Source organism: Mustela nigripes, chromosome 4 (genome assembly GCF_022355385.1).
Source record: "Mustela nigripes isolate SB6536 chromosome 4, MUSNIG.SB6536, whole genome shotgun sequence".
In the NCBI taxonomy this organism is placed as follows: domain Eukaryota; kingdom Metazoa; phylum Chordata; class Mammalia; order Carnivora; family Mustelidae; genus Mustela; species Mustela nigripes.
This window is the reverse complement of record NC_081560.1, coordinates 7,004,213-7,021,847: the sequence shown is the minus strand read 5'-3', so window position 1 is coordinate 7,021,847 and position 17,635 is coordinate 7,004,213. Positions and strand designations below refer to the sequence as shown.

The 17,635-nt window shown below is 42.2% G+C and overlaps 1 protein-coding gene across 1 annotated transcript in view; it reads left to right on the top strand.

The window, feature by feature from the left end:
• Positions 1-16,363, top strand: part of CNTNAP2 (contactin associated protein 2) — a 1,946,973-nt gene extending 1,930,610 nt beyond the window's left edge. Inside the window, exons 23-24 of the mRNA XM_059396202.1 lie at positions 7,280-7,360; positions 11,082-16,363. Coding sequence (XP_059252185.1) covers positions 7,280-7,360; positions 11,082-11,281 — 281 coding nt within the window. The 3' untranslated portion in view covers positions 11,282-16,363. The remainder of the gene's footprint in view (positions 1-7,279; positions 7,361-11,081) is intronic.
• Positions 16,364-17,635: the final 1,272 nt, after the last annotated feature.

Sequence of the window (17,635 nt, the reverse complement as noted above, 5' to 3'; positions counted from 1 at the left end):
GCATGCAGCTGCCACTTGCTCTCTCCTTTAAGAAGCTGGAAAGGGAAGGTTGTTTAACTTCTCCAGTCAGAAGCCAAAATCCATAATTTCTTCCCCATCTGAAATTGAAATTCTGGCTGGCTGTCTTTCTGCAAAAACGGAAGTGTAGAGGTATATATACGAGACTGAGGCTCGTGCGGATACGTGCCACGCTCCGTTTGCCTGGATAAAACCCGGCGGCTTGAGGAACCTCTCCCTCCTGATAACGTGGTCAACCAGAGCCTCTGAAAATAAAACAACGTCCCCTTATAGCTTTACCGTCTTAGTCAGCCACCATTTGTGTTCATACATTTCTAAAATACCAGTCAGTAGTGAATGGCTGAAACAAATTCTTTGAAAAAATTAACAATTTTCTGCCATCGAGCTCAGACTGGAAGAGAGAATAAAGCAAAATGAAACAAAGACGCTGAGAAAAACAAAGACATGTATACATCATCTAGCCCAGCCCCCGTTGCAAAAATCATGGGGCAATCCAAATTAAATTATAACTAATAGCAGCAGTTTTGTTCAAGGGTCTCAAATTATCACTTTAGATGCCGAAGCTCAAGTGGTTTCCATGGCGATATTTTCTCTAGGAGATGTCAGCTACTATCTAATTTTTTTGTCCCTGATATATGACAACCTGAAGCTTTTAGTGTCTTTCACTTGGGGGGTTTTATGTTAGATAATCTCGATTTATTTTTATATGCATTTAAATGTGTGTTTTATTTGCAATTGGTTTCTGAGCCCAAAGTCTACAATTTTACATATTTTGAAAGTTAGTAAATAAGAACTGCAACTATTTATCTTGTGTAGTTAAAAAAAAAAAAAAATTGCTTTACTGCTCCATCCTCTCCCTGTCTGCTCAATGGGACAAGCAAGAAATGTGAGGCTAAAGAATTTGAATCTCTCTTTAATATTCTCTTCTTACAACGGTCTTTTAAATCATTTCTTTGTACTATAGCACCTGCCTGGAAACTTTCTCTGTTCGTTTTTCACATTCTATATTCGCAGTCAACAATTATATTCTGACACTGATGTTTTAAAGTACAGTTCACACTAGTCGTGATTTCATAGTTTCACAAGTATTTTCACGGTGGTAAAAACCATGCTTTCTGTTCTGGAACCAGGGGAATCTTGGTCTTCTGTTCTCTGACAGTGTTCATTTGGGGGTTACTGCATTGTTCGGCTGATCCCGTCACCATGTGGAATTACCCTTTGTCAGATAAAATGTCTCTCATGTCTTTCAAAGCCAGACAAGTACAGTCAGAAGCCTTCCTCTATCCTTGGCTTTCCCAGGCAGGTGGCCAACCACAGTGAGAACCTTAAAACCATCCTGTCATGGGGCCCCATGGGTGGCTCAGTGAGTTAAGCCTCTGCCTTCGGCTCAGGTCATAATCTCAGGGTCCAGGGATCGAGTCCCGCACGGGGCTCTCTGCTCAGCAAGAACCCTGCTTCCTTCTCTCTCTCTCTGCCTGCCTCTCTGCCTACTTGTGATCTCCCTCTCTCTGTCCAATTAATAAATAAAATCTTTAAAAAAAACAAAACAAAACATGCCGTCATGTTGGAGGTTCGCTAGAGCCAGTGTAGACCATGTACAGCGATGGGGAACCACTTTCCCTAGCCCTGCTCTTACTGTGTTTATTTTCATATTAGAAACAGTTCAGCTTAGTGTTTTGCAAGCAGTTTCCAGAGTCAGTGTCCTGGGTTCAAACCCTGGCTCTACTCTGGCTGGTCATGAGACCTCAGACAAGCTTTGAGCCTTTCCAAGTGGGCTGAATATGCCAACCTCTCAAGGTTCAACGTGAGGATGAAATGAGTTCATTTGTGAAAAGGACTTACACAGTGCCTGACTCACAGGAAGTGCCATTATTATATTTTCTGAAGAGCTTGCTCCTGAAATTTGAGTTTCATGTGATTTACGTGTCGTGCTCCACAATGGAAGGAAAAGGCTTACAGGTTGATTCTACCCACGACTTGCTCTTCCGGGCCTTAATGTCGAGAGTCATCCAAATGGGGACTAGTTTTATAATCTAGAATTTTGAGCTTTATTGCTCATCACATATAAACAACCTACATGGTGACCTGTGATGTCCCTCGCCTCCTGGCAGGCGGGGCTCAGAACTTGCCCCAGCACTCAGGAGCCCCGTTCGTCTCCACTGCAAGGAGAGGGCGCCCCCCTCGCCCCTGCGCAGCACTCAGAATAAGAAGTACTGATTACGCTGTCATTTGCTTTCCTGGTAAATCCTGCCAAGAATGCAGCAAAAGGAAGGGCAAAACGACATTGGAACCAGAATAAAATTTTCATGCTTTCTATTCTTTTGGGGAGAGGAAATCACAGTTTTTTTTCACCCAGTTTGAAGATCTGATCACTCTACTGTATGTGTGTAATTATGGAGAACATCTGCCCCCTGGCCTGCTCTTAAAAGTTTGTTGTTTCCTTCCTTGTTTTCAACCTGAAGACAGAGGAGGAGGGAAAACACACCAGTACTGAGCTCTCAGGGCGCTTTGCATGTGGCAAAGACAACGTCCATGTGTCCAGTATGAATCTGACCCATGTCTGAATATGCCTGGGGCCTATGGTCAGTTTTCTTTCTCTGGGCGAGAAGGGCAGTAGGAGTGCACGTAGGGCTCTGAAGCCTCAGCCGGGCTGTTTAACAAGCGCGTGTGCAGGTCAAGAACCCCTCCACATGGGTTCCTCCAGCAACGCGCTCTGGTGGTCCTCCGCTGGGCAGGAAAGGGGACAGGAGCTAACCCCTGGGTGTGCAAAGGGAGTATGGTCTGTGCATGGTCGGTGTAATGGGGGAGGCCAGATGGACAAAAGGACATGAACAAGAGAAGTAAGCAGAAACGCACACGCTTCTGTGAGATGCTAAGTCAGAACTGGCGTAGCCCCATGCTTTGGACGTTAGCATCACGCTGTGCTACGTGGAGGTCCAGGGGGAAGTGTACTGAATCTGGTCTTTGCCTATTTGATGCAAGTCTGGTCTTGAGACTATTAATACCTAGAGTCTGATTTGTTTGTTTGGTTGGTTGAAGTAGACTCCGTGCCCAGCATGGGACTCAAATTCATGCACGACCCTGAGATCAAGAGCCCCATGCTCTACCAACAGAACCAGCCAGTCTGTATTGACCTACCCATGACTTTTCCCAAAATATACGTTCCTTGATACTGCTGCACCCCTAAAATTGCTCAGCTCGCCCAGCAAGCCAGGGGTGGGATGGAGCAGAATGAAGCCTGGGTCATGGATGAGCTCTGTGCTCTGTTCTCATCGTGTCTCTTGGTTTCCGTGTTTCCTGATGTGCATTTCCTAGAGGATGTCGGGACCCTGGGGGAAAGGACAGTTACAATGAAGTCATTTCAAATATTTCTATCAGAATAGCAATTGCTGGGCTCGCCAGAGTGAAACAGATTTGCCTCAGGGAGTAAGGGCTCACACGTACTAGGACAACCAGGTTTAAGTAATAAATAAGGCCATGAACATAGAAATCCTCGCACGAGAATCAGAACCCTGCCCTTGAATTTCATAAGGACTCCAGTGGTACCTGAGGGTTCCCCACAGGTCGTTTTCTGATAACCACCAAAGACTAGTGGACACAGGAACCACTAGCGCCTTTCTGTACTCAGTGTGCTCATTTTCTTTATTGGGAAGGATAAGCATGCTGCCTCGCTTTAAGGGTTGAGTCAGGTTTAGGTAACTGACTTTTAAAATTAGACCTGCACCAGAGGCTTAATTATTAGAAGAGGCTACAGAAACATTTGCACACGTATCTCTTAGTGGACTGATTTTAACAAACACCTCGTTAGCTTTTGCTACTTGTCGGCACTATGTCATTGGGTCTGCAAACATAATTAAGATCGGCCCCTGCCTTTAAGAGGGTGGCTAGCATGTAAGGAGGGATGAGAATTAAGACTGATCGCCCTTGACAAGAGTGCCAGACACGTGGCTGAGGATGGTTTTAGGAGAGAGGTAGGATTTGGTGGACACAGAAAGGAAGGGCGGGTGGATGTGAAGCGGCCGAGCGTGGATGGATGGACGAGCAAGAATGAGCAAGGACATGTCCACCGCAGCATCGGCAGTGTCCGGTGGAGCAGTGGTCCTGGCAGGGAGGAAGCAGGAGGGAAGTTCAGCTCGCAGGAGGCCTCCCTCCCCCTGCCAGGGCGTTCGGATTTAAAAGCAAAGGCAATCCTGGCATATTTTTAAATGGTCTCTTCTAACTCTTGTTGTTCTCCGTGGGTCATCTGAGGTCATACCCCCACCTTCCACTACTGTTTGTGTCCATAACTTCAAGGGACCTAGAGAGAGGCATGTCCGTATTGCTAGACATCTGTGTTTTTCTGCAGCTTTGTAGCCAGAGATGCAAAGCCCATAAAGTAGGTTTGGAAGCAGAGAGAAAGCCTGCTGTCTTCCACATCCGCATTACCCAAAGCAGAAAAACAAACAGTTTCATAATATCATGAATGTCACACAAGAGAATAATAACAAAATTGCCACTGTAATTTTTTGTCTCCATGCTTAATGTATTTTGAAGGTTCATATTATTTCAAAGTAGTGAGGAGATTTCTGTGTTCATCAAAAAGAGATGGGAAATAGAAGTCACTCATCAAATACCAAATGTCCAGTAGATCTCTCCATCTGGGTGTCCCACAGGCCTCTCAAACTCAGTGTGTCCAAGACAGACCAGATTTCTCTCCCTCATCCCCTAAAAAGGCTCCTCCTCCCATGGGTCCTGCCCCAGCTAATCTGTCTGAACCCTGGAACTTCCTCACCTGGCTGTCTCTTCCCAGCCCTCCAAAGGCAGGATGGGAATTAATCCTGCCTGATTTTAAATCCCAGCTGGGCCACTTACAAGCTTGATGACTTTCTAGAAGGACATGGACTAAATCGTGTCCAGAGAAGAGTGATTACATTGTCAGAAGGCCTGGAAACTACATCAAGGATGAGCACTGAAAGTATAAGCTTTCATCCTTGGAAAGAAACCCTCAGCCTCTCCATCTTGGAAGGATGGTTTATGCCAGGGAATTACGTGCATTAATAACCAGATCTTACTGTGGCCCTGTGAGTGTATGAGTTACAACACAGCAACTACAAAGCAATTTCAGGCAATTTACTGAAAATATATAGGGTCATAACTATAACCACATCCATGCTTTAGATGAGTGTTTTGACTACATAAACCAAACCCTTCAACGGGGCACGGAAAGTTCTCATTAATAACGATTTTCATCTTTTTTATTGTTCACTGTGTATCCCCAGCACATAGAATGGTGCCTGACATATGGCAGGCGTTCTGGAAAGATGTGTTGAATGATTGAATACATTCATTTGTCACATCTAGCAATAATACTTCTCTCAAGAGAAAGCTCAGGTTTATAGAAGAAACTGAGGTTTCTAAAAACATTATTTGTTTTATGTAAGCCATTTTTACTCATACAGGGTATGTTTATGACATCAGGCAAGGAGCCTATAAATGCAAGATCATTGCATCGATGGGCTGACCCTTGGGCTTTGAGTATCAGTCCATGCCGTCTATCCCAGAAACTCCTGAAGGGCAGGGGAGAGTTGCTGGACCCCACTGCAGTCCATGTTGGCTCTGCCCCTTTCCCTTCTCCCTAGATTTAGGGTTGGACCAGTTAAAATAAGCACATAATACCAAAAGTTCTCTCCCACATCCACCAGCTAAGGAGGGAAGGGGATAGGAAAAGTCCCGAGGACTCAGAGATAAGTTCTCTTTCATTTGTATCTTTCTTAGTGTCTGTGTTTTAAACAAATCAGCAGGTGTGAGTGACACTGATGGCCAAGCTGATCTGGAATATGATGCATCCAGGAAAGGATAATTTTCCTGGTCTTAAGTAAGAATATCGAGTTGAAGAAAGAAAGGGTTAAATAGTCTTTGCTGGTGGAATCTGAAATCGCTCTCTTTGGTCGCCCTATTTGCTAGGGAAAAGGAGAAGAAAGGCTCACCTACTTTTCTTTTTAAGATTTTATTTATTTATTTATTTATTTATTTAACAGACAGAGAGAGCATGAGCAGGGGAGAGAGGCAGAGGGAAAAGCAGCCTCCGCACTGAGCAGGGACCCCGATGCAGGACTCCGTCCCTGGGATCGTGACCAGAGCCGAAACCAGAGACTTAACTGCCTGCGCCACCCAGGCGCCCCTATGTCCTTTCTTCATTATGCTGGGAATCTTTAGAAGTAGAGCTCAGGGATGAGCCTTGGAAAACCTGAGTCCCCAGTGAGATTCTCCTTAAATCATAACTTAAGCCTGTTTGCTCGGTCTGTGCACATGGAGTTATCCCAAACAACTAGTTTAATTTTTTTTTTAATCTCTGATGCCGTCCAGTAGCCATGGCTCTGACTAGACGAAGGTAATGTGCTGAAGGAGAAGCTGCTTCTGTAGGAGTGTTTGCCTGAAGCCGTAACTTCTCCAACAGAAGCCCAGTGAATGTAGAACCATCTTTGAAGCTAAATTGGTTTGTTTGGTTAATGAAGACCCATCGAAAGGCTTCAGGATCTGTTTGCCTTGAAATACATCTTAGAGAAGATTGGAATTTAATACCACTTGTTTTTTGTTTTTTGTTTTTTGTTTTTAAATAGGGAAAGAAACAAATTTCATTAGACGGTTTATGTTATTCTCAACTCTTGGGAAATTTTACCCCTGTACAAATTCCTGACATGTACTGTTTTGTTAGGAATGTGTAGAATATTAATTTAAAGAAATGATTCCTTTTTAAGCTAATACTATAGGCTGTAAAAAGCTCTACAAAAATAGTCAAGGTCACCAGTTATGAATGGGATAAAAGTGGATAGGAGGCAGATTTCAGCCAAACATAAGAAAAAGTATTCTAGTACGTAAGTCTGCCTGTCCTGGAGTGGGAACAGGCTGAGAGAGAGTTCTGATTCTCTAACACTCCTCCAAAGGCTTTACAGCACTTCTCTGGGCCTCGTGTCAGGGAGAACCAGGCAAACCCAGGCACAGAGGAGCTGTGACCTTGTGGAAATGATAACAAGATGGTCTGTCTAAAACTGACATCTCGTCTGGAAGTTGTATGAAAAAATGTGCATCAGGACACCCAACTGGCTCAGTCGGTAGAGCATCCGACTCCTGGTCCAAGGGTTGTGAGTTCAAGCCCCAAGTTGTGCATAGAGTCTACTTTTAAAAAAATAAAATAAAATAAAGCAGAAATACCCATCAAATTTGGGAGGATTGCTGGTATCCTTGACTCTTACATTTGACTGTTTCATGTCTTCCTCCGCAGCCAGTGCCGATTTTCCATATAATCCAGGCCAAGGTCAAGCTATAAGAAATGGAGTCAACAGAAACTCGGCTATCATTGGAGGTGAGTGATTTACAGAATAGGCTTTCATGTGCGCTACTCCCCTGTGGAAAGTAAAAATTTCAATAAAATCATAGTTGTAAAGAAAACAGTCATGTAGATTTTTACCTGATTCATTTTGCTAATTAAATATGACTTAAGATTGTAGAATATGGATGTGCGGACACCTAGCTGCCTTTCACTGCTGATCCATAAATAAAGGAGGGGTGCGGAGCTAGCCAACACCTGACCAGGCAGGGAGGTCAGCGTGCAGCCGCCAGGACGGCCTCATCCCCTTTCATTTCCATTCTGAGTCCCTCCCCTCCCAGATGGCCCAGGATAACTTACTCCAGAAGTAGGAAGGACTAAGCCGGTCTGCTTTGAGTTGTCTTAATAAAAACTCCTCAGAATTGAATAAGCTAGGGTATCTAAAATACTCTAGCCTTCTTTCTCACCACGGACAACAGCAGAATGATGGAACTCTCCCAACACAGACCCTCCTGTCTGGGTCAGTACGGACATCCCTGTTGCCCACAGCCGCCTTCCCTGCCTGCACCTTCTGTCTTGGTTCATAAGGATGTTTCCTGCCTGTCTGAGTATTGCTACTGTGGTCAACATGTCAGCAGTTTTGAGCCCAGCCAGTCACCTTGGCTCAGCCAGTAGGTTTCTTTTCCACATGGAGATAGTAGATGCTTCTAGAACTAGAATACATTCAGAACGCTGCTTAAATCACATTGTCCAAAGTTCTGGCATGATCTTATCAAGGTCCCTATCCTCACTGATTTTTGCTTTTTTAAGATCAACTTTGTTGAAGTATAAAGCAGACTTACTCACATGGAGCAGGTCAGTGACGAGTCAAACGAGCACAGCCATAACCCCCACCACGATCAGGCGACGGGGCATTGCCATCCTCGGAAGCGCTTTGTGCCCATCCTTTTCCCCATCCCAGTCCCAACCAAGGCAAGCTCTGATCTGCTTTATGTCTCGTAGATGACTTCTACCTCCTTTAGAACTTCACATAAATGGAATCCTAGAGTATGCCACCTGTGGTGCCTTACTTCTGCTCAACACAGTGTTTCTGGAACTACCCGTTGCTGCATGGATCGATAGTTTAATTGTCAAGTTGTATTCTATTGTATGAGCGCACTGTCATTTGTTTAATCTGCTTTCCTGTCGCTGTTTGGTTTGTCTCCAGATTGCAGCTATTTTGAATAAAGCTGCTATGAATATGCTTGTTGAAGCCTTCTATGAACATAAGTTTTCATTTCTCTTTGGTAATTCTAGCAGCACAGCTGCTGTGTGTTCTAGAAAGTGGATATTAAACTTTGTAAGAAATTGCTATCCAGTTTTCCAAAAATGGTTGAACCACTTTACATTCCCATAATTACTATCTGGGAGGTTAGGTTTGCTCCACAATCTTATCAACCCTTGGTATTTTCAGGCTTCCGAATCTTAGCCACTCTAGTGGATGAGTAGTGGTAACTCATTGAGGTTTTAGTGGCGATTTCTGGTGACCACTTGTTTTGAGCATCTTTTCACATGCTTATTGCCATTTATAAATCTTTTGTGAAATGTCTGTTTAAAACTATTTGGTCATCTTTTATTTATTTAATTTTTTTTTTAAGATTTTAAGATTTTATTTATTTACTTGACAGAAAGAAACATAGCTAGAGAGGGAACACAAGCAGGGTGTTCATCATCTTTTAACTGGATTGTTTTACCTCTTCTTTTGAGTTAAAATAGTTTTTTATATTCTAGATAGTTTAAGTTCTTTGTCAGACATCTGTATTGTGAATATTTTCTCCCAGTCTGTGACATGCCTTTTCATTTTCTTAGTGGTATTTTTTGAAAAGCAAGAGGTTAAAATTTTGATAAAGTCCAGTTTTTCAAATCTTTTTATACTTTGTGATTTTTTAAATTCTTTTAAATATACCTGTTCAAGGTTGTGAAGATTTTTTCTCCTATGTTTTCTTCTAGAACTTTTATAGCTGTGGTTTCTGTTACTAAGTCTGTCATCACTTTGAGTTGTTATATAGTGTGGTATAAAGGTCAAAGCCATTGTTTTCCAAATTAATACTAGTTATTCCAAGACCATTTGTTGAAAAGACCATATTTTCCAAATTTAATTTCCTTGGAGCTTTTGCCAAAAATCAATAGGCCATATATGTATATGTCTTTTTTCTGGGATATATATATGGATATATAGATATATCTATCTTTACCCAAGACCATGCCTGCTTCATTGCATAATTCTTTAATCTCCAGCTATATCTTTTTTGTTTTTCAAAATCATGTTGGCTATTCTGGATGCTTTGCATTGCCCAATAAAATTTAGAATCAACTTATAAATTTCTACCAAAAAAAAAATTTTGCTGTCATTTTCATTGAGATTGTGTTAGATCTATAAATGGACATCTAAACAATATTGGGTACTTAAGTTCTTAAACATGATCTATCTATCCATTTACTGACATCTTTAATTTTTCCCAGTAAGGTTTTATGGTCTTGAGTACATAGCCTTGAACAATTGTATTCGGGTTGTTTTTATTATAAATGGTATTATTTTATTACTTTATTACTAGCAATATTTTTCCAACAATTTTTGGCTAGTATATAAAAATACAATTGATTTTTGTATATTGACTTTATATCTCTCCTATGACCTAGCTAAATGTATTCTTAGTTCTAGAAACTTTTTTTTTTAACATACCCCTTAGGATTTTCTTTTTTCTTTTTTTTTTTAAATATTTTTATTTATTTATTTGTCAGACAGAGATTACAAATAGGCAGAGAGGCAGGCAGAGAGAGAGGAAGAAGCAGGCTCCCTGCTGAGCAGAGAGCCCGATGTGGGGCTCGATCCCAGGACTCTGAGATCATGACCTGAGCCGAAGGCAGAGGCTTTAACCCACTGAGCCACCCAGGCGCCCCACCCCTTAGGATTTTCTACACAGATAATCGTATCACCTGAGAATAAAGAAAATGTTTATTTCTTCTCAATCTGCACCTTTTTCTTTCTTTGTTATTCATTTTCTTCCATTGGCTTGGGCTCCCAGTACATTGAAAGAACTACATTCTTCCATTGTTCCATATTTTAGAGAAAATCCATTTATTCTTTTGGTATTAAGATATTAGCTGTAGGTTTCTCACGGGTACCTTTTATCAGGTTGAGAAAGTTCCCTTCTACTGATGGTTTCTGAGATGTTTTATAATGAATGGAGGTTGAAGCTTGTCTGGTGCTTTTTCTCCTGTATTTTTCTTCATTGTGGTAAATTACATCACTTTATTCCTTTCATGTTAGACCAATCTTGCATTCCTAGAATTAACACCGCTTAATCACAAGATATTCTTTTCTGGATTTGATTGGCTAAAATTTTGATTGCTGGATTTGATTGGCTAAAATTTTACTGAAGGGGACTCTTGCTCTGTAGTTTTGTTTTTTGTTTTTTTGTTTTGGTTTGGTTTTTTGTGATGTGTTTCGTCTTGGTATCAGGATGATGCTGGGCTTTTTAAATGGGTTGAACAGTGGTTCCTCCCGTCTGTTTAATTGCCTATCAATTAACACAGCTGTGAATTAATCCTGTTTCCTTTCAGTCCTGTCCATTTCTGTTGCAGTTCCTTTTTGGAGTTTTGTATTCTGTATGGGGGAGGGTGGTGTCTGAGGGAACCCAGGCACCTGGGGGAGGTGGTGTTGGAGAGATGAGTCTGAGGTTTGTTTAATGACCAGCGCTTCTCCTGTCTCCACCAGGGGTCATCGCTGTGGTGATTTTCACCATTCTCTGCACCTTGGTCTTCCTCATTCGCTACATGTTCCGCCACAAGGGCACCTACCACACCAATGAAGCAAAGGGAGCAGAGTCTGCAGAGAGCGCCGATGCCGCCATCATGAACAACGACCCCAATTTCACAGAGACCATTGATGAGAGCAAAAAGGAATGGCTCATCTGAGGGGTGGCTCTTTGGCTATGGGAGAGGGAAGGGCGAGTTATTAGGGAGGAGGGAAAGGGACAAAAGCACCCTACTTCATACTCTTGAGCACATCCTTAAAATATCAGCACAAGTTGGGGGAGGCAAGCAACAGAAAATTCTGGAGACGGATTGCCACACACAAAAAAATACTTTTTAATATTTCTTTATAGCTGAGGTTCCCCTTCTGTATCAACTCAAAATAATACAAAAAATGCTTTTAGAGTTTAAGAAATGGTTGAAATTTGTAGGTAATACCGTCTTCTTTTGTGTGTGTTTAGAGGTGTTCTAAAAAACCCATGGTAACAGGGCAAGTTTTCTACATTTTTAAGAGCCCTTAGAATGTGGATATTTTTTCTTGAGAAAAGCTGATGCTCATGGCCTCCAGCATTCTCTTTCTTTTGCATATAGTCGATTTGTAATGGGCTATCGTAGTAACTAGTTCGTGTTCATACAGTATTTCTTTTCGTGTCCTGTAAATTGGAAAAGGAAAGAAAGGGGCAAAGAGAACATATTATCTGCCAGGTTTCAAAGAGTCCTCAATCTATGCCAATTCTCTGAGAGCTCCCGCCTGAAACAGGAAGGAAAGAAGGAAGAGAGCATGGTCCCTGCTGTGTAACAACAGAACCAACACAAGAGAGAAGCATTAAGAACCAGGGAAGTAGTCTTCTGTTGGGATTGTTGGTGTATCTTTCATCAAATTCTACAAGCCAGTACTGTTCTTGTGTGTAGTCCTAGACCTATTCACTGTCTGTGACTGTCAGCTATAATCCAGTGGTGATCAGCTGTTACAAAAGATTTCTCCTCTGCTTTACCTGCAACATGTTAGGTTATGTTGTATGTTTGGGGGGCATCTCAATGGGGAATTAGAGCCAGATGTTAATGATTTGCTCGCTCTGTTTCTTTTATAGTTGTAGCAAGAGTATGGACACTCTCTAGTGAATGCATAAATTAGGTTACTCTAATTTGCTTTAAATCTCTAGTTTTGAAGCCCCTGTGACAAAATCCTAGCAGACCAGGTCCTCTGAATGGACATACCACAATAAAGCCAAGTTATGCTTGCTATCATTATTGCTTTACTCGGAATCATATGGAAAACGCTGCCATATTTTACACCATCTACTCCATGAACTGCTGTTCCATCCTAAATAGACACACTGCCATGTTCGGAGATATCTTTGACAGATACATTTGAACCAGGTTCATGACAAACCTGGTAACTGATGCTTGCCTCTCAGAGAATGGACACATGTAGATAGCTACACATCAGTCTAATCAGGAATCCTGACCAACTTTTTCCAACAAATAACTCCTGGATTTTATTTAAAAATGATTGACTTTGTAAACAAATGGGACAAAGCTCCTATTGAAGCATCCAAAAAAAAAATAATTTCATTTATTTATTTTTAAAAACCACACAAAAGTTATTTCTAGGATGACTACCATTTATGATCATTTTAGTTCAGGCTCTTAATAAGTACTCTTAAAATTTTTTTTCAGACTCCAACATTCTGAGGAATTAAAAAGGATCCCTTTTTTCCTTTTCCTGGAAGGGGGTAAGATGAGATTAAAAAGGTATTGTTGCTATTTTTCTGATAGTGTGCCTCAGTGAGATGGAAATTCTGGTTGTTAGGTTATATATACATGTTTTTCAAAATCCTCGGTATGCCTAACTTATTGGAGGATCTCAGCTTCTTGGGTGATGAAAAATATTATCTAGAGTTGCCAATGGCATATTGTACTGGTACATTACACATTCCAAAGGAGACATCAAACAGGTTAATTCCCATTAAAGTCAAGGTAACAGAACCCAAGGGGACCCCCTTTACAGTTGCTGACCTCAGCCACAATCACAAACACACTTAACTTAAAAAGGTCTCAATCATTATTCCATAAGCACATTGTCAAATGAAAAGTACGTGGTATGACTAAGCAGCTGAACCAGTTTTTAAGAATACAGCTTTTACGAATGACGTATTCAAAACAAAGCCTATTTATTTAACCAAGATAACGACCATGAAGGGTTCTTTCATGTATTGTCAAATGACAGAAGCAGATTTTAACCATTACGTTTAGTAGAAATGTTTCTGATTTTTCAAACCTATTTCCTAGGTATTACTTTTACACTTAACCCGTAATGCCAGATGGAAATTGATTACTTTGTGCAATTCCCATGATAGCTTTCATCTTTATGCATCATCTCTGCACTTCCCCTTTCTTCCCAAAGTGATTAAGGCATCAAAACAATCAAAGACAGCCCCTGACGCTAAAATGTTCTCACCCTCTCTCTCTTGCCTCTCTTTTTCCCATTTTCCTGCCATTAAAGATGAAGAACAAAACCCAACCCTTCTCTCACCAAGTTTGCAAACCCAGGGCGCCGGAAGGACTTAGAGGGATCAGTGGGTCTCCTGTGTCACCATCATTAAGACATACATGTGACACAGTTTTTCCATTTTAGGGGGGGTACAGTCGGGCTAGCAGACAAGACACTGAAAGGTGGATAAGGTATTAAGTAACTAAGTTAAGTGCCGAGTAAGTGCTGGAAATCCTCGTCTTCTCTCTGGAATTGTGGTCCTCACCGAAAGTCCTCAGGGTCTTGGTGAAGGCCACATCCAGTACATTCTAAATGGTAAATAATTCATGGGAAGATAAGGAAGCCTCTCTTTTTTCCAGCCCCCTCCCTTGAAAGCTCAGCATAGTGCCCCCTGGACAGCCCTAACATTGTGACCCACACTCAGTGCCTAGTCCTGCTTGTCAGTCACATTCCACACAGTGTGAACGTCTTTTATCCCAGGACCTGATCAAGTGAGTCCAAAGAGGCTGGCGGTAGCCCCTTTAAATAATAAGAACAGATTAAACAAACCCCCAGAAAGAAAAATTTTTAGAGACAAGAGGCTGCCGTACACTTTCGGGAAAAGCTGATGGTCGAGTGAGGGCGATCAGTGCAGGAAACACCATCTGGGCATAGAGCAAGCATCTGCGTTTTGAGAAGGGAGGAGCAGGACTTTGAAAGCAAAATCCGTGCCATTCTCAGCTCTCAAAATAACATATTCCCTAGACCCCAAGGAGACTAGCTCAGGAGGTGAGAGGTTGTGTTGTCAAGTTCTCTGAATCTTAATCCAGAAGCCTGTTTCCCCTTCTGACTTTCAACTAACTGTTCAAAAAAAGAAAAAAGAATAAAGGACAGAGAGAGAAAGAGGAAGACTGTTCTGTGCAAGTTTTTATTAAGAAGTTAGAAACAAGGGTTTGGAGTGCATTTTGTTGGACAGTTTCCTATTGCCCTCCATTTGCTACACAAGCATCCTTTACTAACAGGAGCAGGGATTCAGAGGCGCAGAAGAAGAATTGGCATGAAGAAAAGAGATCTTAGGCCATTCCTGAATGTCTGGAGTAGCCCCCAGACATCAGCAGAAAGCTGGGCACCAAGACAAACCATAGGAAGCACTTACAGAAGGAGTAGCTACCAGTTATGAAAACACGATGTCAGTGTTTGTCCAGAAGAAACTTCTATTTCCTTCTATAACAGGACCTGTTTTTTTTCAATCCTCCCACTAACTCTTTTTCTCCCTTTCTTTTCTTGTATGGTGTAAACATTTTGTTTGTGCCTCCAAACAATAAGCACCTAATTTAAACCTCTTAATACTGTTACCTTTTCACCGTCCTGTCAAGCAGTTTTCAAAAAGAGAGGAAGGAGTTATTAAATTGAATTCCAGTTAGCCAGCCAAAATGGGTCCTAGGTTACTAGTGGCAGTAGAACCAACTGATCCTGAAACTGAGGAGAAACACAACGGTTCTGGCCGACTTGGGCTAAAACCAATGGGTGCCATGTTTAATGTGATGTCTTGGTGAGGATGGACCCTGAGAATCAGCTGATAGAGTCCTAACCCTTTCTCTCTCCCCGACTTGCTATGTGACCTGGGTCAAGCCTCTGAACCTCAGTCCCTCTTGGCCCTGTATTGGGGATACAGTTCTGCCTACTTAAAAAGACCAAATGTGAGGTGCCATGCCTTCTTGAGGGCAGCATACTTTGACATCCACATATAAAGACCCAAGTCAACGGAGCCTACTGGAAGATTTACTTTCTGGCCTTTGGTTCTTAATCCCGCCAAGGAAACAATGTGGCCACATCCGGAACTGTACAGATTTAGGAGACAACTGCTCTACAACTGTCCAATTATTCATTAAGGAGACTGCCCAAGAGCTAACTTGTCAACCCTGGGAGATGCAACAGGCGAAGGCCAGAGAAATCAGAACTTCATGTGCACAAAACCCAGAGCTCCCATGCAGACGTGACTGACAGCTTACACACGCACCCCCTCCCGGTGCCCCTGGGCTGGCTCACACATAAGACAACATGAGAAACAAATGGGATTTTTTCGCATAGCCTAGTGCCACCTTGCCTACACCACACATACCCTGCATGATAATATTGGTGACTCTAGAATAGATTTCTTTCACAGCAGTATTTTCTGGATACCAATGGTATGTCACACTCATAGTCAATGAAATAGGGAAACCGTATCAAAAAGTTGATTGTCTCCCGTGGAGCAAAGACTGGCAAAAGGGTAGCAGAGATACGTGAGCACACAGGAATTCATATCCAACGCGCGTTTACAAGTTCACTTTCCAGATGAGAATGTGCTTTAAGAGCAGGTCTACACAGATAGGCCTGCAACATTTCCAAGGCTCGGTTTATTGGAAACAGCAACTGCTGGGTTCTGACATGGCTAGGAAGACATCCTCTCATGTGGGCCAAAAAACCATTCAGATGTTACTGATTCTGAGTTCGGTTGGGTTTTTATGTTTTTTTCAGCGAGCATGCTGACTGCGGAGGTCAGGGATATGGAAAGCTGGGCTAAGTATTCTTTCTGTAAAGTCGATTAGGATTCCACCCTGTGAAATGACCCAAAAGTTCACTCTCTAAAAGCAACAGCATGTAACATAGAATGAAAGAAGGAGACTATGTATGTATGCCTAATATTCTTTGTGAATGTCTTTCATTTAACTGAAATTATATTAGAAACCAGATTGATAAATAAAAAATCCAAAATAGTTTTAATTATCCTAAAAAGCGATCCTTTGTGCTTTGTTCCACATGATTCTCTTAGAGGCAGTTTTCAACCGTCAGCAAAGAAAGTTCCAAGCACTGAAATACACATCTGTTGGGAAGATAATCTTTCTCAAAATGGAAGAGATGCAGTCACTCCTCACAGATGTGTCTTCAATGGATGTTTTCATTGTTAACCTTCTCTGACCAACCCCCACCCCCACCAACCTTCCTGGTTTTCTTAAGGTAGCATAATGGATATTGGCTTCATGTTTGGGGTTAACTTACACACACGTTGATAAAATGTGGTTAGAGTTAAGTGATGTCCCGAATCCATTCTGAGCCTTGTCTGGAATGAGACAGTAACACTGGATAATGGACCAATGGATTCAGGCCAGTCAACTAGATAGCACAGATTTACAGCATGTCCAAAGGCTCGCGTCTTTCTAAATGCACTCCATGTGCATTAAGAGCTGTGGTCCTAAGTTATTATTCCCACGTGCTGGTCTTCAGTTAACATTGGGAAGCCATTTCCTTTTAATCAATGCTCGGTAACGCATTTAAACTTACACCAAATAAGTGTGAAGCCCAGTTAAAAGCCCAACCTCTCTGTTCTTTAGCAATGCCCAAGGCCAGTCTACAGAAACGACACTCCAGTCTTCCAGAAAGTTATACCATGAGGTTCTTTGTGATTATCCAGCTTTACCATTGTGACCCAACAGGCAGAGGGAAATGTCGTCGGTTCCCCTTGAGCAAAGAGAGCCAGCACTTACAAAAGTTCACAACAGATTTTGAGAGCAGGCATTTTAGACCTTGGCATCTCCACCAAGAAGGTGTGAGGCACAGCACCCTCACCTCCATTCCTGGTGCCTCCTACCATAAACCACGTGGAAATAGAGATGGGTGATTTCCGCGAGCACAGTCACTTCACTGGGCACGAGCCAGGATCTGCTTCATGAATGGGGGGTAGAGAAGGAGAGAAGGCCGAAGGGAGAATTGCAGGAGGAGATGGGACTCTTTGTCAGTGGTGACATGGCACGATGGGCCTACCAGAACATCGAGAAAAGGAATAATTGCGTTATCTTTTGAGAAAGAGTTTGTATGGATTTATGCCGAAAGCTAACTCTTGACAGCAAATGGTATGAGTAACCATTAGCTCATGCTCACTTGTCCTTGGTCACTCTTCAAACCATGAAATCACTGAAGCCTGAGCTAAATAATCCTTATGCCTGACGGTCACTGTCTAGCAGCAAGCCATCCCCACGTCCACAAACACACCCAGCATGCCT